Source organism: Trachurus trachurus (assembly GCF_905171665.1).
Source record: "Trachurus trachurus genome assembly, chromosome: 9".
In the NCBI taxonomy this organism is placed as follows: domain Eukaryota; kingdom Metazoa; phylum Chordata; class Actinopteri; order Carangiformes; family Carangidae; genus Trachurus; species Trachurus trachurus.
The window spans coordinates 4,986,228-5,013,496 of NC_139895.1; the positions used below are offsets into that span (position 1 = coordinate 4,986,228).

The window sequence follows — 27,269 nt, forward strand, 5'->3', positions numbered from 1 at the left end:
CACGTGCTGACCATATATGGTTGTGTCTAGGGGTTCCGGGACGGAGGTGCGTTCATGTGCGCAATTGCGCACCGTTCTTGGATCCAGTTTGATTTATCAAAGAGAAATTGCTGAGAGTTGTGCATGCACAGTTTGATAGATCTGAAAAAGGTGTAAATATTTTGGGTGTATTTTCGCCGTAGGGCTAAGCAAAACATTTAGTAGCAGCAGTTTTACACTGCTATACAGTTTTGATAAATGAGGCCCCAGGCCCTAAGCCCAGAGCCCAGACGCTCACAGATGAAGCTTCTCCGCGGCTCATCCGCGGCGCTGTCCGTGGTGCTGAAGGTGACAGGTTAACTTGACAAACAAACTGCAGCATAGTTCTGTTTGTTTATCATGTGTGTCAGTTTTGTTTGTGGCTTGATAGTTTAGTTGTTGAGATTAAGAACATCACTCCCTCATCAAACCGGTGATAGGCATGCTGAAAAGAAAAGAGAGAGAGAGACGCGCCTGGGTATCGCAGCTGTAAAAAAAAAAAAAAAAAAAAGAGACGCGCGGAATAGCGGCATCAAAAAGTGTCGGACTACCGGCATGTCTAGATAGAGGGATGTCTGAACCCCCAACTTAACTTCTTTCTCTTTGGTAATATACACATTTGTTGAGTATATTAAAATGTCAATTTTAATTTTTTTCAAATCTCAACTTCTAAAATTTGGATTTGAGGGGGCAAGACATTTATTTGAGGGGGCACTGCCCCCTCTTGCCCCTGCGTAGAGCCGGCCCCGCTACAAAGTCGTAAGTTGTGACTTGAAGCTGTAATTTACGATTTCAAAAGCCTGCCTGGAACGCAGCATTAGCGAAAACGACCGGATCACTCACTTCTGCTTTAACTAGTTTCAACGTATCATTTAGTGTGGACTTTACACTCTAACTTAGGGTAGAACTTACACAGAGCTGGTGCAACACGCTGCTGGTGATTATGCGGGCGGCCGAGTTCTGAACCAATTGGAGTTTGTGGATGAACTTGTGGGGGAGATCAAAGAGAAGGGAGTTACAATAGTCCAGGCGGGATGTGACCAGGGTGTGGACCAGGATGGCAGTGGAGTTGGGGTGAGGGATGGACGGAGACGGTTGATGTTGCGTAGATGGAAATAGGCCGACCGGGTAAAGTTATTGATGTGGGTTTGGAATGAGAGAGTACTGTCGAGGACGACACCCAGACTCTTCACACCTGTTTAGTGCGTTGCGTTCACACCAGCTTTTTGTCACTCGGGACCAAACTTGGTGAACGTCACATCTCCATGACTACGGGTTGGAATCTGGAAGCGCTGATTGATAAAACTTTCATGATTGAGACTCCAGTAGGGCCGGTTGTTAGTAGCTCTGGTCATTTATTTTTATATTGTTTGCATGTATAACTCTGTTTGGTACTTCCGGCTGGTTTCCGGTTGCGTTCACCCAGCTCGGTCCCGTTAGTTCCCGGTTAAACGTTAAACACGGCGGACCTCTGCTGCTCGGTAACCACGGTAACCAGCTGCTCTGCGGACACAAGGGACGGACCCACCGACCTGTTCGGCTGTCCGCCGACCTGTCCGCACCGACCGGCTGCCCCGCTGCTGCTTCGTTTGTGGGGACAGAGCTCCGCAGCACCGGAGCACCGGGCGGTCTCCCCGCTGCGTTAACCCGTTGTCAGTGACTACGGCAGACAGTTCCTCTGTGGAGCTGCAGGAGACCTGCGGCGTCCTTTTTTTTTTTTTTTTTGCTGCGTCGTTGTTACAGGTGATCTATGTCCGTGTACAGATGTTACTGGTTCAAATTTGCGGACTTCACGCGTGGTCCACGCGAGACGGCACAAGACTCAGGAATTTTTTTTCTTTGGCGAGACAAGAGGTTTTAATGAAAAGCCTCAATGTGCCAAAACAACCACCAGGTGGCATCTGTGAGAACGGAGGACGACAGGCGGATGACTCAGTGATCTGTGCAGTAATCCACAGCTTAAACTCTAGGCTATTAAACTAGAACTAACTACTGTATACCCTGCCTAAATCACAGAAACTATTGTAATATGATAAAGCCTGTCTTGCTTTATGACTTGATGATTATGTATCACAAATTATGAAGGATCATCTGCGCAAGGCAAAGATGATAGCATCAACAAACCATGGCGTAACACACGCGGCTGTATGGGACAGGCTTTTATTTAATTCAGAACAAACCGCTTAGCAAAAATGGAAAATATAGTCTATAATAATTAATTGATCTGTTGTTTGGCCACTGTTTGAAAATACCCGAAATACCCGAATTATGAGCAAATAATCTGATCCAGAGCAGCAGTCATAATCAGACATCTTCTAAATAAACCTAAACATTCAATAACTGGGTCAGGTCGGACCATGGGATTCTTTTTTCTCTTCTTCTTCACAGGAGAAAATGAGGTGCGCTGCGCTCACGGACGCGTTGATGTTTTGTGATTTATCTGCTGCCTTGACTCTGCCCTTTATACACGTGCGTTCAGATTAACAATAAGACAAGCCATGGTTGAGTTTATTGAGTTAATAATCAGCATCTTAGTACCTCTGATCCGGAGCGATAGTGTTATGAAAATCGCTACAGTTGAACTGGTCTGGTTTTTAGCTGCTCAATCTCATTGTTTTAAAGAAAAGGGATTGATTTTTATAACGAAATGAAACGAAAACAATATTATATTGATACATTGTTGTAAAAAAAATCCAAAAGAAACGAAAATTAACTAAAGAAAATAACTTTCACACACACATTAAAACAGTGCGATTGGTTGAAAGCTGATAATTAGACATGTGCTTGCTGATTGGCCGAAACCAAGAACAAAGCCGCGTGAATGGCCAATCGCCATGTGTTAACGGCCGACATGTAAATCAGCTGTTTCGATGGGCGTTATATGAATAGAGATGTTAATGTGTCTCATAAGGTACTTTGCACATAGGCTACTTTCTGTAACTGGAAGAAAAACAGCCAGCTGGAAGAATGTGTTGCCTAAATCTTTTACTGTGTGGGAGATCTCCACCAACGTAGCCGGGGAGAAAGCAAGTGGGACCGTTCTGCCCAGTCTCTGAGCAGCGCACGTTTCACAGATAAGCTTCATAACGGGAGTAGCCTAATGTCAGTAGTTTCTGTTTAAAACATGCTGTTTCAACCGCCCCTCCTCTGTGTCTCAAACGACCCGCATAGGTGGGACGTTTGAGACAAATAACAACATACGTTTAAAGTTATAAAACACACACACACACACACACACACACACACACACACACACAGGAATGAGTTTTGAAGCGGGCCGACATATAGGCTAGTGAGTGTAGATTCATTGATAAAACTGTAAGGCACACACAATGCCATAGCCTACAGTACACTATTTTCAACATATGTAATGTTGTGTGTCGTTTTTTTAATGATTATTATTATAACTCTCAGTTAATGTAGGCTTAATTTCCACTAATTTATCCATAAACGGACGATGGACGATGTATTTCACCGGCGAGGAGCTGTCATTACGTGCGCGCGACTATTACGCACAGCGGAGGTGATTCGTAGTGGGAGGAGTAGGGGCCGGGGTGGGGGAGGGGGTCTTTCCCATATACATTTGCAGTAGTGACAGAACAACTTATAAAAGAAGCCGCACCAAATGCAAAATAATTCAGAGTCCAGCACTCGTGAAAATAGGAATGGGGGCCCGCTTCAAAACTCATTCCTGTGTGTGTGTGTGTGTGTGTGTGTGTGTGTGTGTGTGTGTGTGTGTGTGTGTGTGTGTGTGTGTGTGTGCACGTGAGAGAGAGCGACAGAGAGAGAAAGAGAGTGAGAGACGGTGCGCCGTGTTTGCCTGACACCAATATAATAGGAAAACAAAGGACTTGCATGTAAAAATCCGATGTTCAGCAGCAGGGAACAATATAGCCAACAGCATTTTGCCAATATTTTAGACCCCCCCCCCCGCCCCCCGGCCTCCCCGTAGTTCGCACTCTGCATACACACACACAGACCCACTCTTCCTCACACTCGCGCCAGCTCAGTTTCTCATCGAGTGCTGGATTCTGATTTATTTTGCATTTGATGCGGCCTCTTTTAAGTTGCATGTTCTGTCACTGCTGCAAATTTCTATTAAGCTGTGCGTAATAGTCGCGCGTAATCCTCGCCGGTGAAACACTTCGTCCATTTATGGATAAATTAGTGGAAATTAGTTAGTAGCCAACATTAACTGAGAGTTATAATAATAATCATTAAAAAAACGACACACAACATTACATATGTTGAAAATAGTGTACTGTAGGCTATGGCATTGTGTGTGCCTTACAGTTTTATCAATGAATCTACACTCACTAGCCTATATGTCGGCCCGCTTCAAAACTCATTCCTGTGTGTGTGTGTGTGTGTGTGTGTGTGTGTGTGTGTGTGTGTGTGTGTGTGTGTGTGTGTGTGTGTGTGTGTGTGTGTGTGTGTGTGTGTGTGTGTGTGTGTGTGTGTGTGTGTGTTGGAAGCGAACTTCAGCGTCGTTGCTGGCGAATCAGCTGTTGTCCTGATACACACTGTGACATATTTTTTCATGATGCCGTTCATGATGATTCTGAGAGCTTATAGATGACGGCGTAACGTGTGAGGCCGTTCAGTCTAACTCTGAAGGCTTAGTGATGAAGACCTGATGAAGTTTGGTGCGAGTATGACAGAGGTTTTCCTCAGACCATATACCTTTTCATCTGAGGTCTGACACTGAAGTCTGATCCTGAGGATGTCCTAAAATGTACACCGTACCTATGTTTTATCGCCCAGCCCCAAAGTGACACAGACCCGTTCATTCACAAGAAATCATCCAGCTGCACTCTCAAACAAGGTGCGGAGTGAGAAATCTGCGGCACTACTGCACAGTCTGTAGTTGGCTCATTTTAAAAACACATTTTGGAGATGACGAGACAGATGACCGAAAAAAGAGAGTGAGACGTGGGCTATAGTCTACTGTAGCTGCCGTCGTTACATTTTGTCATTGAAAAACTAGGCTACTATATTATTTACTGTCTGCAGCTAGTTCTCCTTTCATCCTCTTGTATGCTGTATCATGAACAGCGCCACTCCTAATCGCGGCTACATTGTGTGACGTGTCAGCATTGGCCCTAAACCGTCTGAGCAGTATTTAGTACGGTGCTGCCACCTAGAGGAAAACAGTTGTGGTGAAAAGACACGCGTTCACGCGATCCTGCAGTGCAGGAAAAACCCCGCAACTTTGAACCAGTAACATCTGTAGGCTACATTTATTGTCTGATCTTCCTTCAAGGGACTGCAGAGCACAGTGTCAGTCCTCCTGTGAAACTTTTAGCTACTAAATATGACCGAAGCAGTGGAAGTCTGCACGTGTCGACACGACCCCATGAGTTGACGACATAAGGAGCTAATAAAAAACATATATTGATAGTATTATTCGGTCAAGTTCTTGTTATAGGTTAACGGTTAAACGGTTAACCATGTGCATCCCTAAAATAAACCTTTAAGGGGAAAAAAAGGCAAATTTGACTCCTTTATTCCACACAAAAATATGCTAATATTAGGGGTGTAACGGTACACAAAAATCACGGTTCAGTACGTACCTCGGTTTGGGGGTCACGGTTCGGTACGGTTTCGGTACAACAGGCACTAATTGAATGTAAAACTAAAATCTGTCTTGTGTTATAAAAGTAAAAAAAAAAAATAATAATATAAAATAAAACAAGTGCATTAGGAGTGTTATAATGCCATTCATTAATTCTAGAGGAAAAAAAGAACTTGCACTTGACAACTGTCAACTGTTATTCGAATTACAAAAATATATATATTATTAAAAAAAACCACAACAAGAAACTAACATCAATGTTGGTTTACACAGTTAAATTAGACTAGATGCCAGTTACTTTGGTGATGTTTCTGGTCCTGTCTGTGTTCATAAAACAGAGGCAGCTACACACACATCCCAAAAAAAACTGAAGACTAGGTGCTGGACCAAGAAAGACACAGGTAAGGAAAAAAGGATATCGCACACTAGTTAAAGCAGAAGTAAGCGATCCGGTCGTTTTGGCTAATGCTGCGTTCTAGGCAGGCTTTTGAAACCGTAAATTACAGCTTCAAGTCATGACTTACGACTTTGTAGCGTTCCAGGCAGAGCCGGCCCTCCCTATAAGCGAACTAAGCAGCTGCTTAGGGCCCCGCAGCCACTAGGGGGCCCCCAAACTTTGCTCAATCATTTGTCTAACCGTCTCTGACAACGGCAACGTAACCCTTGACCCAACTGGCAACAATGACCGTGACATGCATACGTAAACGTAACGCAGACTGTGGCCGTTCTCCGGTAACGAGCGCGTACCACCCCTTCCCCCCCTCTCCCCCCTGGCCCCCTCCCTTCCTCCCTCACTCACTGAGATTGCGATTTGCGAGGAGGTGATTAGCTTTTGGACAGCGACGATGTCCAAAAGGATATATCCGTCAGGTGAGGAAAATAGTAAAAAGAAGAAGGTTGAGGATGAAAAAAAAACAAGGACAAGGTAAGGCTAATTAATGTTATGTTTACCAGATGTACGTTTAGCCGAAAAACATGTCGGTGCTTGTGTTAGCTCACTTAGCTGGCTAGCTGCTACATGTACCAGCCTTCTGCAGGTAACATGTCCTGGCTGATTTTAAGGTCTGTTTACAGTGAAAAGATAACAGCTGTTTTCCTGTGAGGGGATAAAGGATCAATCACCCATTTATTAATGGCTGATTAGATATGTCATGTTGCCACATCCTCATTCCCCTGTGGCTGGTTCCAGTCATACAGTTGGTAAGTTTCTTGTTTGTTGCCACAATATGTTTATCTCTGTTGGAAAATTAAATTGTGCGTACACAAGTGGCTAAAAAAATTCTACTAATCTTCTCCACAGCTCCAATGGTTACTGCTGATGATGCTGCTGACCAACCAACATCCTCTATCTAATTCTCAACTGAAGTTTTGTTTTAAGGGTTCTAGAATTTAGCTGTACAGATAATTTAAAGAAAATAAATCTGTTCAAACTGTAATCTTTTGTAGAATCTTTTATCTTTCTGCTACATCAAAAGTAGTGATTTAATACTGCAGGTTTGGAGCCACCTATTGCCATTCACAATATTAACATTAACATTCAGACAAAAACAAAGTAGAAGAAAAAATGACAAGTGCAGCTTTGAATGAAAAATGACAGCTTTAAGTGTTTCAGTGACTCTAATTAGTAATACAATATCTGCTCGCCATCATGTTGATAGAGGTACAATAAAATATGCAAGGGTTGCATACGGTAGCTGGTTTTATGAATATTTGATGGTACATATATACACTGTGAGGCAGGGCCCCCAATTTTATCCTGCTTAGGGCCCCCAGATGTACAGGGCCGGCCCTGGTTCCAGGCAACCCACTCATGTTTTTCCGACCTGTTTTACCTGTGAAAGTCACTATAACGGCCACTCGTAACTTCTGACCCATGAACTCGTACCAGATCGAACTGGTACAACTTCACAGGTCGGAAAAACACAAGTTACGGGTTTCCTTGAGCGCACCATAACAGTCCTCGTCCCTACGTCACCACATTCAGGCGCATCCCTTGGCTGCACACACAGCCCTGCATGCCGTTCTCTCTCCTCATTGGATAAAAACTTTAGGATACGATAAATGTTTTCTCCTCGGCTCAGAGCAGAGCAGAGTGACTGAGGGTGTATTCACACCTGCAGTGTTAGTGCGCACTAAATCTGGTGCGCACTAAATTTGGTCCAGTTTGGGTCGGTGTGAAAGCAAATCGCACTCTAATGCGCACCAAAACTGGGGGGCGACCGCCATTCCGAAGGACCGCCATTCCGACGGTCTGCCAGTCCGAAAATTCCCGAAGGTCCGTCATTTCGAACTAACCGAGGGGCCGCCGTTCCGAATGTGTTTTATTTTGAAAATTGACCGGATTCTCTCGTGGTTTGACTTCCTGCCCGGCTTGACACGACGCGCCGCGGGGACAGCGCCCGACCGGCCCCTCCCCCTCCGCCTCCAAAGTTTCACCCAGGTGCGAGTCTGATGCATTACATCCATGGTCTGATGCAGCCGCGGCACTCCTGCTGAAAATAAATGTCCTTGCTCTGTGCTTTGGTTAGGTTTAGGCAATGTAGAAAGGAGTTGGTTAAGTTTAGTAAAAAGGTTAGGTAGAGGCCAATAAAATCGTAGTTAATATGTATCTCCCCCGGGAGTCGAACCCTGATCCACCGCTTCAAAAGCAGATGCTCTGACTACTACCCTACCACCGCAATTAGGCTTGTTTACTCCGTGCCGTGAACCATTCAAGATATTTTCAGGTTCGGAATGGCACCCTTTCTTTCAGGTTCGTAATGGCACCCTTTTTTCCATAAATAATTAAGGGTCGGCATTCCGACAAATTAAAGTAAACGTTCGGAGTGGCGGCCCTTCGGAATGGCACCCTGGAACCACCAAAACTAGTGCGGCCTGAGGAGGTGGTCTCGGTTCGGCTCCAGCTGAACTCTGGTGCGCACTAGTTTAGGTGTGAAAGCAACCGCACTCTGGTGCGAGCCAACTGCCAGGCGAACTCAACAAGTTTGAGCTAGAAGCACTGCCGTAGTCACTGACAACGGGTTAACGCAGCGGGGAGACCGCCCGGTGCTGCGGAGCTCTGTCCCCACAAACGAAGCAGCAGCAGCAGCAGCCGGTCGGTGCGTGTCTGCTGAATTCGATCAGATACCGCACAGGTCGGCGGGTCCGTCCCCTGGGTCCGCGGAGCAGCTGTTTACCGTGGTTACTGAGAAGCAGAGGTCCGCCGTGTTTAACATTTAACCGGGAACTAACGGGACCGAGCTGGGTGAACGCAACCGGAAACCAGCCGGAAGTACCAAACAGAGTTAATATACATGCAAACAATATAGAAATAAATGACCAGAGCTCCTAACAACCAGCCCTACTGGAGTCACCATCATGAAAGTTTTATCAATCAGCGCTTCCAGATTCCAACCGGTTGTCATGGTCCCGAGTGACAAAAAGCAGGTGTGAACGCAACCGCACTCACTGAAAAATTAAACAATGTATCATTTTAACATTTGGTGCGCACCAGGGTGCGCACTAAACAGGTGTGAATACACCCTGACAGACCCGTGTTTCGGTCCAAACACTCTATGTAAGTGATTGCTGTCGGAAGATAGAACTATTTAAGACTTATATTAACACAAATATCACTTACTTCTGCTTTAAAAGCTCCCGCGACAGTTTAATGTCACTCACACGTTTTGGGCGTCAGCCCTCCATCAGACAATGTGTCTGATAGTGTCTCCTTTTTTCCTTACCTGTCTGTGTTCATGTCAAGAGGCTTAAAAGCAGCGTGATAAGTTGTTGCACACAACTTGTTTTCCTTTCACCAGTGATTGACATATCAGGTTGAACATGCGCTACGTGTTTAATGTGTTTCTAGCATCGCATCCGTGAAATAGCGCCAATGGACTTTGTCCAGTCGACCAGTCACGAGCTGCTTTACACAGTCTATGATCACGAGCTGCCGCCGCCGTTGTGTTTCATTGAGAAGCCATGGTGACATAAATCAGAGCTCTGACATAAATGAAGCAGCAGCTCCTCTAACTTCACTCTCTCATCACTTCTCCGTCTGTTATGACGGTTGTGGCAGCTTCGAGGCTCATTACCGCCACCTACAGTACAGGCCAAAAGTTTCGACACCCCTTCTCATTCAATGTGTTTCCTTTGTTCTCACTGAAGGCACCAAAACTATGAACACATGTGGAATTAACAAAAAAGTGTGAAATAACTGAAAACATGTCTTTTCTTCTTTGTCTTCTCTTTCTTCTTTTCTTCTTCCTCTCCTTCTTCCTCCTCCTCCTCTATCTCTGCCCCCACCAATTCTAGTTTCTTCAAAGTAGCCCCCCTTTGCTCTGATTACTGTTTTGCACACTCTTGGCATTCTCTTGATGAGCTTCAAGAGGTGAACCTGACCTGAAAATGGTTTTCACTTCACAGGTGGTGTGCCTTGTCAGGGTTCATTAGTGGAATTTCAGTGAGAATCTACAATGTAAATAGTCATGAAAATAAAGGAAATGCATTGAGTGTGTCCAAACTTTTGGCCTGTACTGTAGATTGGAGTGAGGACTCGACTTTTTTTTTTTTTTTTTTAATATTCACAATATTCACGTATTCGTCGTGTGACTGTGTGCACCGAACCGCGACCCCCGTACCATGACGGAACGGGACGAATACATATACCGTTACACCCCTAGCTAATATTGCTATGATATGTGTTAAAAATGCTTATGAGTGTAGTATAACAGTTCAACACATTGGAAGATATACAATACACAATGAAAAATATACAAAACAGCTATACATAATTTTTGGCCAGTAAAAAATCTTTCTGGCCAGTAGATTTTTGAAGCTCACTAGCCAGTTGGCCAGTGAGCAAAGAAGTTAAGTGTGAACCCTGCACATACGTCTTGTAGAAATAGATGGATTTACATCTTATATAATCAACAACTGTATAATGTTCAATTGGGTTACAATTAGTCTCCCCTTAGATATGTTAACATTTATCTTTTTGGGGTAATGGTAAGAGCCACATAATTAACTCATGAATTTACGCTTCGAAAACGATCCAATCCAATTCAAACAGTCACAGTATAGAAGATACTATACTAGTAGAGAAGAAGCTGTAGTGACGTGCAGTGCTTTTGCCTTCCTCAAAAGCCTTATAGTATGTTCTGAGAATGAAAATAATAACCATTTCAAACAAGACACTGGACCACTCTGTTCTATAATTTTAAAGGTACAGTATGTAAGAAATCTAAAGCAACTGGCTGTAAAATCGTCCTAATATGTAACAGAGACTCAGGAATAATGTTCATATAACATACTGAACTCACCAACAACAATCCTACAGCCAAGATATTCGCATTAAAAAAAAATTTTTGCGGACCGCAAATCATGTTTATGTTTTGAATTTCTATGGTTGGTTTGTGTCGCCACCCAGCGCTCTCTCCCTGTCACAGCGTCTGTGGCATTTCAGCCTCCGGGTTGCCAGTTAGCTTCCACTGAGCTGCAAATACGGCTGGGAGATAAAACGAGATCATGAAAAAAAAGGTAGTGTTCTATTATCGGTTATTGGTCATATTTGCTTGATATCACACGGTAGAAATAAGCGGCTTGTCGCTCTGTCGTTTAATAGGCTACACAGCTTGCTGTTGTGAGCATGTAGCCTAGTTAGTTTGAGCTGCTGCTAACGCTAAAGCTAAAGGGAAGAATTACAAAGTGAAAGTTAGAAAAGAGGGAGGAAATGTGGCGAAATGGAGCCGATGGTAAATGAAGTGATTGTGAACGTGTGGAGCGGTTCATGAGAGGAGTCTGTCCCGGTCAGGTCGCCTGTCTCCGCTCCTCATGTTTTATGATCCGACGTCAGAAAGTGGAGGAGAACCGGAGCGGCTCGCGTCGTTTATTCTGCGGTAAGACGTCTCATATGTTGGCTCATCTACGGCGTGATCCGGTAGATGCGGGGTTACAGTGTGTGTGTGTGTGTGTCTGTGTGTGCGTGCGTGTGTGTGTGTCAGCGCTGCAGACACAGCGTCGGAGCGGTGAATGTAACAATAACTTGCAGATCACCTGAGTGACGTGAACTCCGCTCGTAGTTACTGTGAGTCAGAGCAATAAAACAGTGAGGTTGTTGATAAATATTTAGCTTTTTACTCTGCTTTGAGACTGACTGAGTGAGTGAGCAGAGCGGAGGTTAGCGCGTCGCTGTCTGGCAACCTGGAGTCTGGTGGGTAGGGGAGGGGGGACAACGCGCTGCTGTGTTTTGAATTTGACTGCAGCAACAATTTTGGCCACATTCTTACATATCGTACCTTTAAAGAAAAGGAAAATAAATTTTGAATACATTTTGAAAAGTTCAACACATAACTTTGGTTGCATTCAGGCACAATAGGCTAGTTGCTATTATTTAGACTAGATCTCAGTCAATGTTAAACTTTCTACTGGGTTCTTCTTGATGATACAAGACACATGCATTTCCCACAGTTAATAAGTTAATGTATTGATCTTTTAATGAGAGAAATGCAAGCACAGGATCATTTGGAATAAGTATTGATATTTTAAGACCAATTTGCACAGCACTAATACTCAACTAAGTTTGGTCAACACGTTTTTCTTTTCTCATCATCACTGAGTGATCAATGCTATCCAGATGTACATGTATACATTTAGGCAGTGGAGTGTTAATGCGTGACAGTCTTTTTGGTGCCAGCATAACATGGCACAGGAGGATCGGTGTCACGGCTGCCACACTCCGTGACACTGACCCTTGCTTGCGATGCCCCCACCACGCCAAGAAGCTGCCCACTGCGTAAAAACACGATGCAACAGCGACACTAGGGGTTGATTTAAGAACGGTTGTGTTTTTGATGTTCATACAGACGTGGGACGTGGATGTGTGCGTAAAAATTATGATAAATGATAGTCATGATGATTAATTATATTTGTGTGCCTGATGTGCAGAGCACATGTTATTCCTCATATTTAGGTTATTTATTGTTCTTATTTTATTTTTATTTCGGCAAATAATTTAATATGTTTTAAACATACGATGTGCACTGTTTAAAGACCCACTCCCGTGAAAATCGTGTTTTTTGAGCTTTTCACATGTTCCTGTGGCATTTTTCTTGTGTTAGAGCACATTTCAGCAGAAAAGGAAGTGCAAAATTCCATTTCTGAGTTTTTCTGCCTTCAAATTGCTGTGAACCAATGGCAGACTCAAACTGGCAGTTTCAGGGAGACTGGAGCTGACGTGTCACAGCTCCAGGGGAGGGCACTAGTGCTACAAGCTCCCGCCCCGCTCTGCATCTGGCTCAGAGGTGAAAGGCTTCACAGCTCGGTGTAGCTGTCAAGGTATAACAGGTATAGCTCACCTGGTAGAGCAGCTTGCACCGTGAGCAACAGCCCAGTCTGGGATCAAATCCCAGTGTGGAGTTTTACGCTAAACGCGCTGAATCTCTAATTGTACAATGTCCAGCTGTCAGCAAGCGGGGGGTGGGGTGCGAGGAGGTGGCTGGGCGGGTGCAAAGCAGCGCAGTCTCCGCCCACCCCCCAGAGGTGCATTGCTAATGTGCATGGCTAATGAGCTGGTTTTAAAATGACCAAAAAGGGTCGCGGGAGTGGGACTTTAAATCTTGCTTAGTGTGATATTGATTTGCCTTGAAAACGTGAGCGTTGGTCGCTAAGAAGACTCGTAAGAGTGGGTCAGCTCAATCTTACGTTTCCGTCTTAGTGAAAGATCTTCTTAAGCTAAGAGAGACTCTGGGAAACACGTTCTTTCACAGCGTTCTTAAGAGCGCTCCTAAGAAGATCTTAGCGCTAAGAGCCTCTTAACAAATCTGGGAAACGCGGCCATCGTTGTTGACACCAGTGATTGCTTGGAAAAAAAAGAATGAGTGAATGACTCTTTATTTCTGTGTCCTTAAAGATGAAGATGCACCTCTGAAGCGCAAAAACAGCTTGGATTGGCTGCCACCAGACAGTGAGTCAAACTGAAATGAACCAGTGTTTTGTATCATTAGAGTACATTTAATTATAAGATTACACAAGGAAATTACACATGTAGTCCTTCCACTGCATTACCTGAATATGCAGCTAAAGCTGTGAGCTATCAGAATCCATTTTGATTACGTTTAATCCTAGACAAAGGCTGTATAATAACACCAATTCCAATTATGCAACCCAAAGGTAAATAAATACTGAAAATAGGCCTACTGAAGACAGTGCTGAAGTCCACATGGGGACTCGATGTTGCTTTTCTTAGAAACTGAGTAGCCTACTAGCAGTGTCACAGAATTTGCATTCAGGTTTATTGCTACAAAACTGCACACATTGTGCTGCTTCAGAAAACTCAGTTTTCCTTGAATAATAATAAAAAAAAATCTTTTCAGTGTCTGAGCTGAGGGTTGTTCTGCTGGGGAACAGCTGGTCTGAGAGGAGTTCAGTGGGGAACTTCATACTGAGAGAGACCAAGTTCAACACTGAAGAAGAACCAGACTGTTGTCAGAGAGTCAGTGCAAGATGGAAGGAGAAACAAATAGTCGTCATCAACTCTCCAGATCTGCTGGATCCAAACATCTCTCAAAACAAACTGACAGAGTTGATAAAGGACTGTGTGAGTCTCTCTGAACCTGGACCTCATGTGTTCCTGCTGGTTCTACAGTCCGAAGACTTCACTGGGGAACAAAGACAGAGGCTCTGCAGAGTCCTGAGACTCTTCAGTGATCAATCATTTGATCATTCACTGGTACTTGGATCAACACCCAGAGAGGAGAGTTCAGGTGAAAACTACAAGAACCATCCACCATTAAAAGAGATGACCAAAATCTGTAGATACAGATACTTAAACCGGAACCTTGAACTTCCAAAGCTGTTCACAAGAATGGGTCAAATTGTAAAGAAAAACAATAGACATGTGAGCTTGGATTTTAAGGAAGCATCATCAGGTTCAACATGTGATAAGGAAAACCCGAAACAAGAGGAAGTAACTGTGGCTCCTACAGAAACTGTTGGTAAGTGCAGGACAGTGCAGACACTTTTTTTTTTTTTTTTTTTTTTATCAATCACTGAAAACAGAATCACACTGTTGTACTTGACATTACTGTGTCTTTGACAGAGGTGAAAACTCCCAGTCAATGTTCAACGACCCAGTCATGTAAATACATGACATGTCATTATTGTCCATATAAATACAGTGAAAATTCACAACACAACACTGAGATCTACAGCATATTCATTTGGGGCTAATGATAAGGTAACTGACCGAAAAAGACCCATAATTAACTAACTGCAAAACAATTTTTAAAAAAGAAGAAGAAAATGCTCATTTGAGAGACTGTGACATAAACTTTTTATGTTGGATAAAATTAGAAGGTATTTTAGTTTTGATACAATAAGAGGCGATCTGTAAATCCCTCCTTGTTGTTGTGTAAGTATGGTGGGTTACAGTTAATGTGATGAATTAAGACGTGAACAATGTGTTTATTTTATTCTGCAACCTAATGGTTTATTTTATGGACTTTCATTGCAGGTGAACTGAGGATCATGATGATTGGTAAAATGGAGGACAATAGGAAAACATTCACCAAATTCCTCACTGGCAGAAAACATTTAGATTTTTTAAAATTCAACCCACAAAAGCCATGTGAGGCTACCAAAGGAGAGTGGAGAGGAAAATCAGTAACAGTGGTGAAAACTCCAGACATGTCCAGTCTGTCTGTGGGAGCAGTGAGAGAAGAGATGAAGAACTGTGTTTCTCTTTGTTCTCCTGGACCAAATGTTCTGCTGCTGGTGGTGAAGCCTTCTGAGTTCACTGAGAAAAACAGAAAAACTCTGAACTTCATCCTGAGTTTGTTTGGTCAAGATGCTTTGAAACACTTGATGGTCGTCTTAACAGAGAAGAGGAGTGGATCACAATCCACTGTTCATCAGCTACTTCAAGACTGTGGAGGAAGACAATACAACATGTTTGAAAATGACCATTATCAGCTGATGGAGAAGATTGAGTACATTGTGCAAACAAACAGAGGAACCTTCCTAACCTTCACTGAAGAGACCTGGAGACCAAAGTCTGAACCCATGAAACCAGCTCTAAACCTGGTTCTGTGTGGGAGGAGAGGAGCAGGGAAGACTTCAGCAGCTGAGGCCATTTTAGGTCAGACAGAGCTTCATTCAGTCTCCAACTCATCAGAGTATGTTAAACATCAGGGAGAGGTGTGTGGACGTCAGGTTTCCCTGGTGGAGCTTCCTGCCTTGTATGGAAAACCTCAGGAGGAAGTGATGAAGAAAGCGTTCAGGTGTATCTCCCTCTGTGATCCTGAGGGCGTCCATGGCTTCATCCTGGTGCTACCTGTGGGTCCCCTCACTGATGAAGACAAAGGAGAGTTAGAAACCATCCAGAACACATTCAGCTGTAGAGTCAATGACTTCATGATCATGATCACTGTGGAGTCAGATCCTACAGCTCCAGCTGTTGTTAACTTTGTCAGAGATAACAGAGACATCCAGGAGCTCTGTCAGAGCTGTGGAGGAAGATCTGTTGTTGTCAACATCAAGGACAAACAGCAGATCCCTGAGCTGTTGGACACTGTGGACAAGATGAGACTCGACAAACCATCCTGCTACACAACTGAGACATTTGCTCATGTGCAAATAGAAAAAATTACCCGAATGCAAACGGAACTGGAGGAGTGGAGAACAAAAGGCACAGTGAGTTGTAAGTACTGAGCAATTATTGGGTATGTAAATAGGTATATTATGAGAACTTGAACCATTTTGGACCATTTTTTTTTAAATATTTTTTTTCAACCATTTTTAGACATTAAGTTTTCAATTTTCAAAAAAGCAAAAATGAGGACATGTAGTAATTAAAAAATATTATTATTAACTGAAGTCTTTATGAGTCTTTAATATAAAGAAATGTTCCTTTTTTTAATTACATTGCAAAACTTGCAGTATAATGTATTTTGCTGTTTAAAGAGTGGTAAAACTGTCTGCACTTAAATGAACTCCAAGTCTTAATTTTTCACAGGTGATGATGACAAGAAGAGTCCAGACTGTCTCAGGATTGTGCTGATAGGGAAGACTGGAAGTGGAAAGAGTTCTTCAGGAAACACCATTCTGGGAACAAAAGAATTTGAAGCCAAATCAAATCAAGCATCTGTCACCAGGTTTTGTAAGAAAAAACAGGGTGAAGTGGACGGTCGTCCTGTTGTTGTGGTCGACACTCCTGGTCTGTTTGACACAACCTTGTCCCATGAACAGGTCAATGAGGAGATGGTGAAATGTATCAGTCTTCTGGCTCCAGGTCCACATGTCTTCCTGATGGTGGTACAGATCGGAAGATTTACACCAGAGGAGAAGCAGACACTGAAACTCATCAAGGAAGTCTTTGGGAAGGATTCAGAGAAGTTCACCATCATTCTGTTAACTGGAGGAGATAAACTGGAACATGATGAGCAGACTGTTGAAGAGTACGTCAACAAATGTGATGCTTCCTTTAAGAAGTTGATCTCTGACTGTGGAGGAAGATACCATGTGTTAAATAACTATGATAAACAAAATTGTACACAAATCAAAGAGCTGATAAAGAAGATCGACACCATGGTGAAGGAAAATGGAGGAAGCTGCTTCACTAATGAGATGCTGCAAGAGGCTGAAGCCGCAATACAGAGAAAAATTAAAAGGATCCTGATGGAGAACGAACAGCTCAAGAAAGAGAAGGAGGAACTAGAAGGAAAACATAAAGAAGAAAAGGAAGCCATGGAAAGAAGAATGGAAGACAGAGAGAAAAAAATCGAACAAGAGAGAAAACTAAGAGATAAACAACTCAAGGAAATGGAGGACAAGATAAATAAGGAATGTCAGCAGAGAGAGATAGAAAGGGAAGAGAGAGAGGAAGAAGACAGGAAGAAAAGAGAACATGAAGCAATAAAACGACAAAAGTGGGAACAAAAAATAAAAGGCCTGGAGGACGAAATAAGATCAGAATCTGAATCAAAAGAGATCACTGACAAAAAGCTGAAGGAGAGTAAAAAAGAGATGAGAAAACAACAGGAAGCCTGGGAGACGACACAAAAAGAGTGGTGGGAAAAACGAAATCAAGAAGATGAACAGAGACGACAGGAAGAACAAACAAGACTAAGAAAACTCCAAGATGAATATGAACAAGAAAGAGAAAAATCTGAAAACAAAAGAAAAGAAGAGGACAGAATGAGAAGAGAACAGGAAGAGAAGGAGCGTAAAGAATTGGAAGAAAAGTATAAAACAGAAATGGAGAAGATGAAGAAGAAGTATGAGGAGGAGGCCAGAAAACAAGCTGAAGAATTCAATGAGTTCCGAGAGAAAAGGGAGGCGGACTTTGCTGCTCAGATAGACAAACACATGAAGGAAGTGATGGATCTGATGCAACAGAATAAGAAAAACATGGAGGAGAAACAGAGAGAATATAAAAACCTACAGGATCTCTCAGAAAACAATCTGAAACGAGGTATGGATGAACTGCAGGACAAACACAAAGAAGAGATGACTGAGTTGGTTCTGCTACTTTTGACCCAGAAGAAAGAAAACAGGGAACAAATGACAACAATGCAGAAAACACAGAAAAAACAGGTGGATGATCTTCTAAAAGAACATTCACGTGAAAACAAAAGAAAAGAGAAAGAAAAACTGGATGAGTTCAGGAAAAGACACAAAGAGGAAATGAAATCATTGGAGAAAGAATTTGTGAACCAAAGTAAAGAAGATCAGAGGATGAATAAGGCTCAGCTATCTATCAAACAGGAGCAAGAAATTAATGAGTGGAAACTGAAGTTTTTTAAACAACAGCACAAAAAGCAAAAGGAAGAACTGAATAAACTACAGAAAGACCATGAGAAGAAACTGAATGCAATAAAACAGAAACTTTTGGAAGAAAATGAAACAAATGAGAAAGAAAAAATGGATGATCTACAGAGGAAACATGAGGAAGAGATGAAAGAGTTGAAAGAGAAAATTGCGACCCACGATAATGACAGCGACAGACAAGAACTGGAGGAACTGCAGAAAAAACATGAAAAGGAGATTGTTGATCTGAAAGAGAAACTTCTGTGCCCAGAGGAGCAGTGGACCTGTCAGATTTTATGAGGAAAAGATCCAAAGTGCAGAGAAAAACTGAGATAACATCAAGTTAGACCAGAAACAAACACACAAACACTCTGCTGGTAGAAGGGCAAATTTCTTTTGCCAAGGTCAAGGTCAGGTTTATTTATATAGCACCTTGAACCAAAGTGCTTTACAATTAAAACAATTACAATTAAAGTTTAAACATCAGATAAAAGCACAATAAAATAAACATAGAAGGAGACAATATGGGAAACAATAAAAACTGTAATGATAAAACAATCAGTCAGGGGTTAAAAGCCAGGGAGAAGAGGTGGGTTTTCAGTAGAGATTTCAAGTGTTTTAAATTTGGAGCTGTTCTAATGGAGAATGGTAAGTTATTCCAAAGTTTAGGAGCGGCGACCGCAAAGGTTTGATCACTTCTTGTTTTTAGCCTTGACTTTGGTATGCTGAGGAGGAATTGGTCAGCTGACCGTGATGTTCTACACAGAGTGTGGGGAACAAGCAGGTTGCCTACTATGGCACAGTAGATAAAGGGGAGCCAAGCCATTCATGGCCTTGAAAGTCAACAATAACATTTTAAAACTTATCCTCTGGCAAACAGGAAGCCAGTGGAGGGTATTTTGTTTTTATTGCCTTTCAAGGATAATTTGCTGTTGCTGTTAATTTGTTGTCCTATGTATAGTACTTTTCTTTACTTCAACTGGCTGTTGAAACTATTTACTGGTTTGTTTGTTTGTTTGTTTGTTTGTTTGTTTGTTTGTTTGTTGATTTCCCTATGATAATGTTAAATAATTATTTTTGATCTTTCATTATGTCGACAAATGGATTTATATATTATTACTTGTTGAATTAATTATGTTAAATTGTGTGGTGCAGATTTCCCTTCTGTTGAACAGAGTCTTTTACCTTTTTTCTGTCATTAGTAGGTTAAGCTGACCGCCTACCTGTTCACACTGAGCAGCCATCTTTGATTACCTATTTCACCATGGGCCTGTCCCATTCCTCCACACTTGGCTCAGTGTGCTTGGTTACGCACACACTTTGGTGACGTTTTGCCATCGGAACGTATATTTACATATAGTGTGCAAGCATGTTTTAAGTGGCCAAGCATGTGGGGGGAGATTTAAAAGCAATGGGGACACACTTGACAAGTGCAGCCTGTGCCATTGCGCACACTAGCACAACTACGACACACTCACACACAGCACAGCAACAACAGTTTTAATAAACAGTGCTGCTGGATCACAGTCTCATCTACTCCTAAAGTGTCTCTATGCACAAGATTCAGATCATAAATGTGTAAGCCCAACTCTTTAAGTAAATAAAACAAACAAGAAAAAACGAAAAAATAAAAACATGAACAGAGCATGATGAATATAAAATATGACATTAAAAGTTCTGCGATAGACTGGCGACCTGTCCAGGATGTACCCCGCCTCTCGCCCAAAGTCAGCTGAGATAGGCTCCAGCTCACCCGTGACCCTAGTGCAGGATAAGCGGTATAGAAAATGAATGAATGAATGAACATTAAAAGTCATAATTATGAGATAGAAAGTTAATTTCATTTTATTGGGATTAATTCAATCGCATTTCCTAAACGGGCTTGTGGCTCCCAGTGACGGCGGACTTCACCGTGGTGCATTGTGGGATTTATACTTGGCCAAATACCGCTCGGATGCGGTCTTACCTTAAGTGTGGGTAAAGTGCAAATCAAGCGCGCTGCACTTTCAGTCGTTGGAGAAACGGGACACACTTGCGCACTCACACTAAGCCCATGAACGCGCACGCCAAGTGCCCAAGTGTGTAAGTGTGATCGAGTGTGCCAGGCCCCATGAACTGAGCTGACTGACAAACATTTTGCCCTAATCCTGACGAAGGCCTTTTTGGCTGAAATGCGTTGGCATGTTTTTATTAGACTAGCCAAGAATGAAGGTGTTTTAATTATTACCCTCATGAGTGCCTCTATGGCCCAATTCCAATCCGACCCCTCACGGACTCACTGACTTAGAGGCGCGTTCACGGGAAGTCCGTGAGTGTGTGAGGGCTGTTCCGTTGTCAGATCATCAAGTCAGTGAGTCAGTGAATGAGCCCTTACTGCCCCCTTACCGTAAGTCAGCACCGATGCTGACTTTGGGTAAGCAAATTACCCACAGTTCATAGCGTTGTGAAGTCAAACACATGAGATGCCGTCGGAACGCAAGTGTAAAAAAAAAAAAGTAAATTAACACACGTAGTCAGAGAGAGCTCCGCCGCTCTCGTTATTGTTAATGGACAAGAGCAACAACCAAAAAAAAGAAGAAGTTTACTGTCAGTATTAGTAACATGTGCAGTTTGTGATTATTGATGATGATTTGATCAGATCTGATCCGGGAACATTTTGTTTTGAGTCCGTCCACCTCACACACCTTGTGCGTGTTGAAAGTACGGTAAATAATCGGCCCAAGACCGGAGTCAACAACATGTTGTTGTCAAGGTAACGTGTCGTGAGAGTGGGTAAGTGCTGTTCCAGTCATATTTACAGCATCTGGACCCTCACAGACTCTCACACTCTGTCACTTAGAGCTGACGTCACTTTAGTCAGTGAGGGTTCAGGGCTTGAGTCTTTAGGGGGCGGATTGGAATTGGGCCCATAAGTTCTACTTGGATCCCTAAACATTTTTCCTTTTTCACCTTTTTCTACACCCAAGCAGCACTCCATGCATTTTGTTTGTTTTTCTTTGAGTCATAGTTGATGTCCGTTTGATAGCAGGAAATGCTTTGTTTAATGTACTGGAAACAAAATAATTTGATTAAGTGTTTAAAGTACTTGTTTTCTTACAAAAGCACAATATGAGTAATTTCCATTTTAAAATTCAGTTAGTGTTGAATTTTGAAGAACTTTTCCCCTGGTTTAAAAGTTTTTATTCTAAAGTATTAATCAGCAAATGTTGAATGCTGTGATTACTCACTCTCAGCAAAATGATGATGACATATAACATGTAATCTGAACTTTTATGTAATAAAGTTAAACTGGTTAAATTGGTAAAGCTGGTTTCTGTCGTTCTGTCCTTGTCCTCATTGTTCAGTGTTTGGCTTCAGCATCAAGAACTTTGACAGAGAAAGCAGCTGTTGTTCTCTATGCTAATGATGCTGCTGCTGCTGCACGCGCACACAACTCACGCGCTCTTCCCTGCGTGTCTAGGTCTCTGAGCGTGTCACCAGCAGGGATGACAAATGTCTTTACTATGCTATAACACACACATATAGCTTTATATCCACACATGTTTTGCTGTGTTAATGTTTGGCAGGCCTAATTTGTTTCATTGTATTCCGATTCCTCAAGAAAAACGTTCACAGAGTAAAAATTCTAAATAAAATCTCTGATGGTCTTTTATCTTTTCAAGTACCCTCTATCTCTCTATCTCTGTTCCTTCCTCTCCATCTCCTCCTGGACGCGCCAGGACGCGGGCCAAACCTCGGAGCATAACACCAATCCATCCAGCGAAAACACAACAATTTGACTTGAGCAAGAACAAGGAAGAGAGGTTGTTCAGCAGCCAGCTCTCATTTGTCTGAGTTGTTCTTAAACGCACCATGCTGTACTTCAAAATCAGATTCAGTGAATTTACAGAGTCAGTGAATTTACACCATGTTGGTCCTCTGACTGAATGGAATGAGAGCCTCCTGAGTTTATTATCATTGACACCTCATCTATTGATGATCAGAGTTGATATTGATCTGGTGGTAGTTCTGTGGTTCGGCCTCCAGGTGGCAGCAGAGTAAAGAGATTCATCCTGAACAGAGACTTCATGGACTGTTAACAGAGACGAGCATCACTGTGATCCTGTAAATATACGAATCAAACTCATTTAGTGATGTGACTTCATTTCCCTCTGTTAGGGAGTAAAGTATTTTTGATTTAAATAAAGATTTATTTTTGCTGAGGTTTGTTTTGTTTGCACTGTTTTTTGTTTTACTGTATGTTAAATTGCTCTCACTTATCAACTGAATTTACTCACTGTCCACTAGTTTGTGCTGCATTCAGGTTATGTGGGAGTTTCCTAGCCCTGTTCATGTTTATAGATTATTAAAACCTCAGAGCTCAGAAACAAGAAAGCATTTTTTATTTTTTTTGATCTGATGAGATTCTTTGACATAGATAAATATCGGATAAAATGTATCTATAAAGAGAGATGATAGATGAGTTTGCAAGGAAAATATAAATCACCATCAACGGAACAAAATACATTTTTACCTCTTAACCTACCAATGAGTAAAGAAATGGCTTTAGTCATGTGAGGTTTCAAAACAACTCAACCCCCAATATCTGATGATGAAGCTGAATCAGGAAGACCATAATAATAGGTGTATGGATGTTGCACTCACCTGAAGCCACAGTTAACATGGACTGTATGAGAAATATAATGTTTGAAATGTGTGAATATTGTATATTGAGTTTGTACATTTTAAATACAGGAGCAATTCCAACGGCAGACACTGGCAGAGCACGCCATGCCTTCATGGCAGCTGTATTTTTTCAACTGTTTTTTACAGATAAATGCTTTGTTCACATGGAACCACAGTCTGGGACCTGTAACAATTATGTTTGTTTTTGCTGATTTTGTCAATCATTAACAGTTATATTCTGAATACAGGTAGTTTCTTTAAAAAAATTGATTACTTGTGGGGATTACTTAAAGGTACAGTATGTAAGAAATCTAAAGCAACTGGCCGTAAAATCCTCCTAATATGTCACAGAGACTCAGGAATAATGTTCATATAACATGATGAACTCACCAACAACAATAGCACAGCCAGAGTATTCGCATTCAAAATCTTTTTTTGCAGACTGCAAATCATGTTTATGTTTTGAATTTATGTGTTTACATGTTGCACCACCTAGCCCTCTCTCCCAGTCACGGCGGCGTCAGTGGCATTTCAGCCTCCGGTCTGGTCCACTGAGCTGCCGCTACGGCTGGGAGAAAAAACGAGATCACTGTGTTTTGATTTTGACTGCAGTAACCGTTTTTGGCCACATTCTTACATACTGTACCTTTAAAGAACAGTAATTCACATTTGATTACACTGAAGGGAAAGATCTCCGCACACTTGGATCTATGCAATTTCACTTTATTAAAGGCTAAGCTTTCGGTCTCAGACGACCTTCATCAGAGCAATACCGTCGTATGGTCGTCTGAGACCGAAAGCTTAGCCTTTAATAAAGTTAAATTGCATAGATCCAAGTGTGCGGAGATCTTTCCCTTCAGTTTGGACACTTTTTGATACCTCCAGCACCTTGGCAGAGAGCCAGCCGGGTGAAGCGGCAGCTCCCTTTTTGCACATTTGATTACACTAAATTTAATTTGTGAGTATGATGTGACATATAAGACTGTTCATAAGACATATTATAAGCTCTTTCTGTCATAATATAATATAAAGAATAATCCTGTTTTCAATTTCATTTTAGTATATTCTAACAATTTTGTGGTCTAAACTGTCCTGTTTAAAACATGTATTTTTATGACGTATAATCACCTTCAGAAATACCATGATGAAATTTGGGTTTTGTCCATTAAAGGAGATATCAGTGAAATGTTTTTGTTAATATAAGTCCTAATTAGTCATATTTTCCGTCAGCAATCACTTACATAGAGTGTTTCGACCGGAACACGAGTCTCTCCGTCACTCTGCTCTGCTGTAACCCGAGGAGAAAACATTTCTTCTGGGATACAAGTGTTATCCAATGAGGAGAGAGAACGGCATGAAGGGCTGTGTGTTCAGCCAAGGGATGCGCGTGAATGTGGTGACGTAGCACGAGGACCAATTGATGCCTGACAAGGGCGGGGGCTGCTAACTCATGGTGCGTTCAAGGAAACTCGTACTTTGTGTTTTTCCTTCCTGTGAAGTCATACCAGTTCGATCTGGTACGAGTTCACGGGTCGGAAGTTACGAGTGGCCGTTATAGGGAACTTTCACAGACAACAGGATGGTAAAAACACGAGCTACGGGTTACCTGGAACGCTACCAAGTCGTAGTTGTGACTTGAAGCTGTAACTTACGGTTTCAAAAGCCTGCCTTGAACGCAGCATTAGCCGAAACGGCCGTGAAGCTGATATCTGCTTTAAACTGTTCAACAGTTAGAATATAACATATTTTCAACTGTCAACTACACCAATAAAAAGCAGTAATACAAGTAACCTACAATATTATTTTGTAGGATATAATACCAGTATGTCATATTTTGTACTGTTCAAGAAAAGAGTTTTGACTTCAACTAAACACCAACTTAAATACTTAAAAAAACAAAAACTGTAGGTTTAAGTGGTAGAATTTTAATTCAATAATGTCTGATCATTATGCATAACACAGTATTTAAAGCTGACATAAAAATATATACTTGTGGATTTATCTATACAATCATATAGCCTACAGTTAGGCAGTTTATTATGGGTGAGTGTATCAGTGTGTCTCACTTTATCCTTACAATAAGTAAGATAGCTGAGGTAACATGTAATACAGTCAAATGACAATTGTATAGTAGTTTAAAAACTGTTCAGCAGGTATATTAAAATATTTAATTATCAGTATCATAACAACAATTGGATTATGAGCCCTGACAGACAGCGTGTTGTATCCAGTGATCTTAAAACATCATTATCAGCATCTGCACCACAGTTGAATTATTTATATTTTGTTTGTTATTATGTACATCCAGCTGAGTATTAAAACATCAACAGGGAACAAAAAGAAAAAAAGTTAATATCAGAGGTTTAAGCATCACCAGACTTTGTAACATCAAGAAATGGGAGGAGTTTCTCAATGAAAGTGTCTCTGTCAGTGTAGATGTGAGTCATGTCTTGATCTCCCACCTCCACCTGCCAGCTGTGTTTCCCTGAGCTGAAGCCCTCAGAGCCCAGGACAGTGTGATACTTGGTGCATCTCTCTGGATTGTCAGGAAGCTGCTGATATGTGTTCTCATATCTCACACGACCCTGGTCAGATCAACACACAGATGGAGGCATCTCTTTGCAGAATTGTTGCAGGCAGCTTGAACAGAAGCTGTGGTTGCAGCTCAGAGACACAGGATCTCTGAAAGTCTCTGAACACACATGGCAACTCACGTATTTTTCAAAGAGAGCCATGTTGTCAGCCATGTCATGTACAACAGCAGCAACAAGACTCACCGAGTTACTGAGTCCTCAACTTTCCTCTTACAGTCCTCTAAAGTGTGTTTTTCAGTAGAGATCTCAAACCCTGTAATCAGTGGTGTAGTGGTAGTTGGACACGAGGGTTCGGCGTCCCCCAAGACTTTTTTTTTTTTTTTTTTTTTTGAGAGGAACTAAGCTGGATTTTCCTGTGGCTATGCTACATTTTCACCTTAATTGCAAAGCTCTGGAGTAATTGTGATTGTTAAGTACATGACTTGTAACTTGTTACTTGTGAGAACTGAGGCTCTCTGCCTTCCACCTGGCATCTGAAAACCTTGCAACATCCTGGTCGCTGCCCCCCAGTGTCCCAGCTGTCCTCTCTGTGGCACCACAACACAAACGTGCTCAGTAATCTGCATTCTTTTGCTTAAGACTACACAAATATACACTTCATAACATCATATCCACCACTCCATCTATTGATTTTTTGACGGTTCCATTGTAAACAAATGCACATGGCCAGGCAGAGGTAGCTATAGCAAAGTAACGGGCAATTTCCACTGGATGCAGATTCCTTTCAATTCTGTGTCAGTTTCATGCATCATGTGTTATGATTAGGCAGGCCTACTGTACTAGGTCTAAAAGTTGTTTGTCTAGAGATTATAACACTTTGGCTTGGACTTTCAACACTTTGGAGTGAATGATTGTGACAGTGCCATTAGGCTAGATAACAATTAAACATTACACGTTCAGTGACACTAAACTTAGTGTGGCAGTGGATGATATTTCAATGATGTCACATATTTATTTCAATGACGTCACAGATTTGGTATTTCGATGGCGTCCACCCAGTAAAAGAAATCCCCACTACACCACTGCCTGTAATGGTGTCTCAGCTCTGATCGACAATGTCAGACTTACCTTCATTTTCATTCACCTGAGTCAATGATTATCACCTGTGAAAACTGTCATGTTTTGTCCACAGCAGGTGGATGTATGAACATGTCAACTGTAATTTAACACTTTATTTCATTCACAACTTAATTTCTTGTTGTTGTTTTCAAGACACAACCAATGACACATCGTGTAATTTTTATTTGAAATACACAGATGATTTTCAATGTGACAAACAATGAGGTGAAATGTTAAAGTGTGAACATTTTAACAGCTTGACTGACACTGATCCAGAACAAGGTTTTTACTTTTCTGTCACTGTAACAAGAAACATGTTCAGCGTGTTTCAGTATTAATTCAATCATATGTCCAATCATTGCGCATAACACACAGTATACAAAGTTGACATTAAAAGGTACACTTATGGATTCATTTCAATTAAATTGAATTAAATATACTTTTATTATCCCTGTGGGGAAATTAGTTTTAGACCCTGTCTGTCCGTCTGCAATTCCACATTACCAGAGAAAGCAATTCCATGCAACGGTGGATAACATTATTTATCATATACAATGTCATGATGTGTATATTTG

At 41.9% G+C, this 27,269-nt stretch overlaps 2 protein-coding genes across 2 annotated transcripts in view; both read left to right on the forward strand.

Moving 5' to 3' along the window:
* Nucleotides 1-13,485: 13,485 nt before the first annotated feature.
* Nucleotides 13,486-27,269, forward strand: part of LOC310991317 (uncharacterized protein) — a 64,329-nt gene continuing 50,545 nt past the window's right edge. The window contains exons 1-2 of the mRNA XM_083978973.1: nt 13,486-13,535; nt 13,945-14,565. Of these exons, the coding sequence (XP_083835099.1) occupies nt 13,535; nt 13,945-14,565 (622 nt within the window). The 5' untranslated portion in view covers nt 13,486-13,534. The remainder of the gene's footprint in view (nt 13,536-13,944; nt 14,566-27,269) is intronic.
* On the forward strand, nt 15,145-18,766 carry LOC310991325 (uncharacterized protein). The gene is made up of 2 exons (XM_083978982.1): nt 15,145-16,265; nt 16,584-18,766. Exons 1-2 carry the CDS (start codon nt 15,257-15,259, stop codon nt 18,674-18,676), a joined length of 3,102 nt encoding a protein of 1,033 aa, XP_083835108.1. The 5' UTR covers nt 15,145-15,256; the 3' UTR covers nt 18,677-18,766.

Bases quoted from the DNA above. Each gene is read 5' to 3' on its own strand.
- LOC310991325 (XM_083978982.1), top strand. From the start codon at position 15,257: ATGTCCAGTCTGTCTGTGGGAGCAGTGAGAGAAGAGATGAAGAACTGT. The intron at 16,266-16,583 runs GTTGTAAGTACT...AATTTTTCACAG, and splicing joins GAGAACAAAAGGCACAGTGA to GTGATGATGACAAGAAGAGT.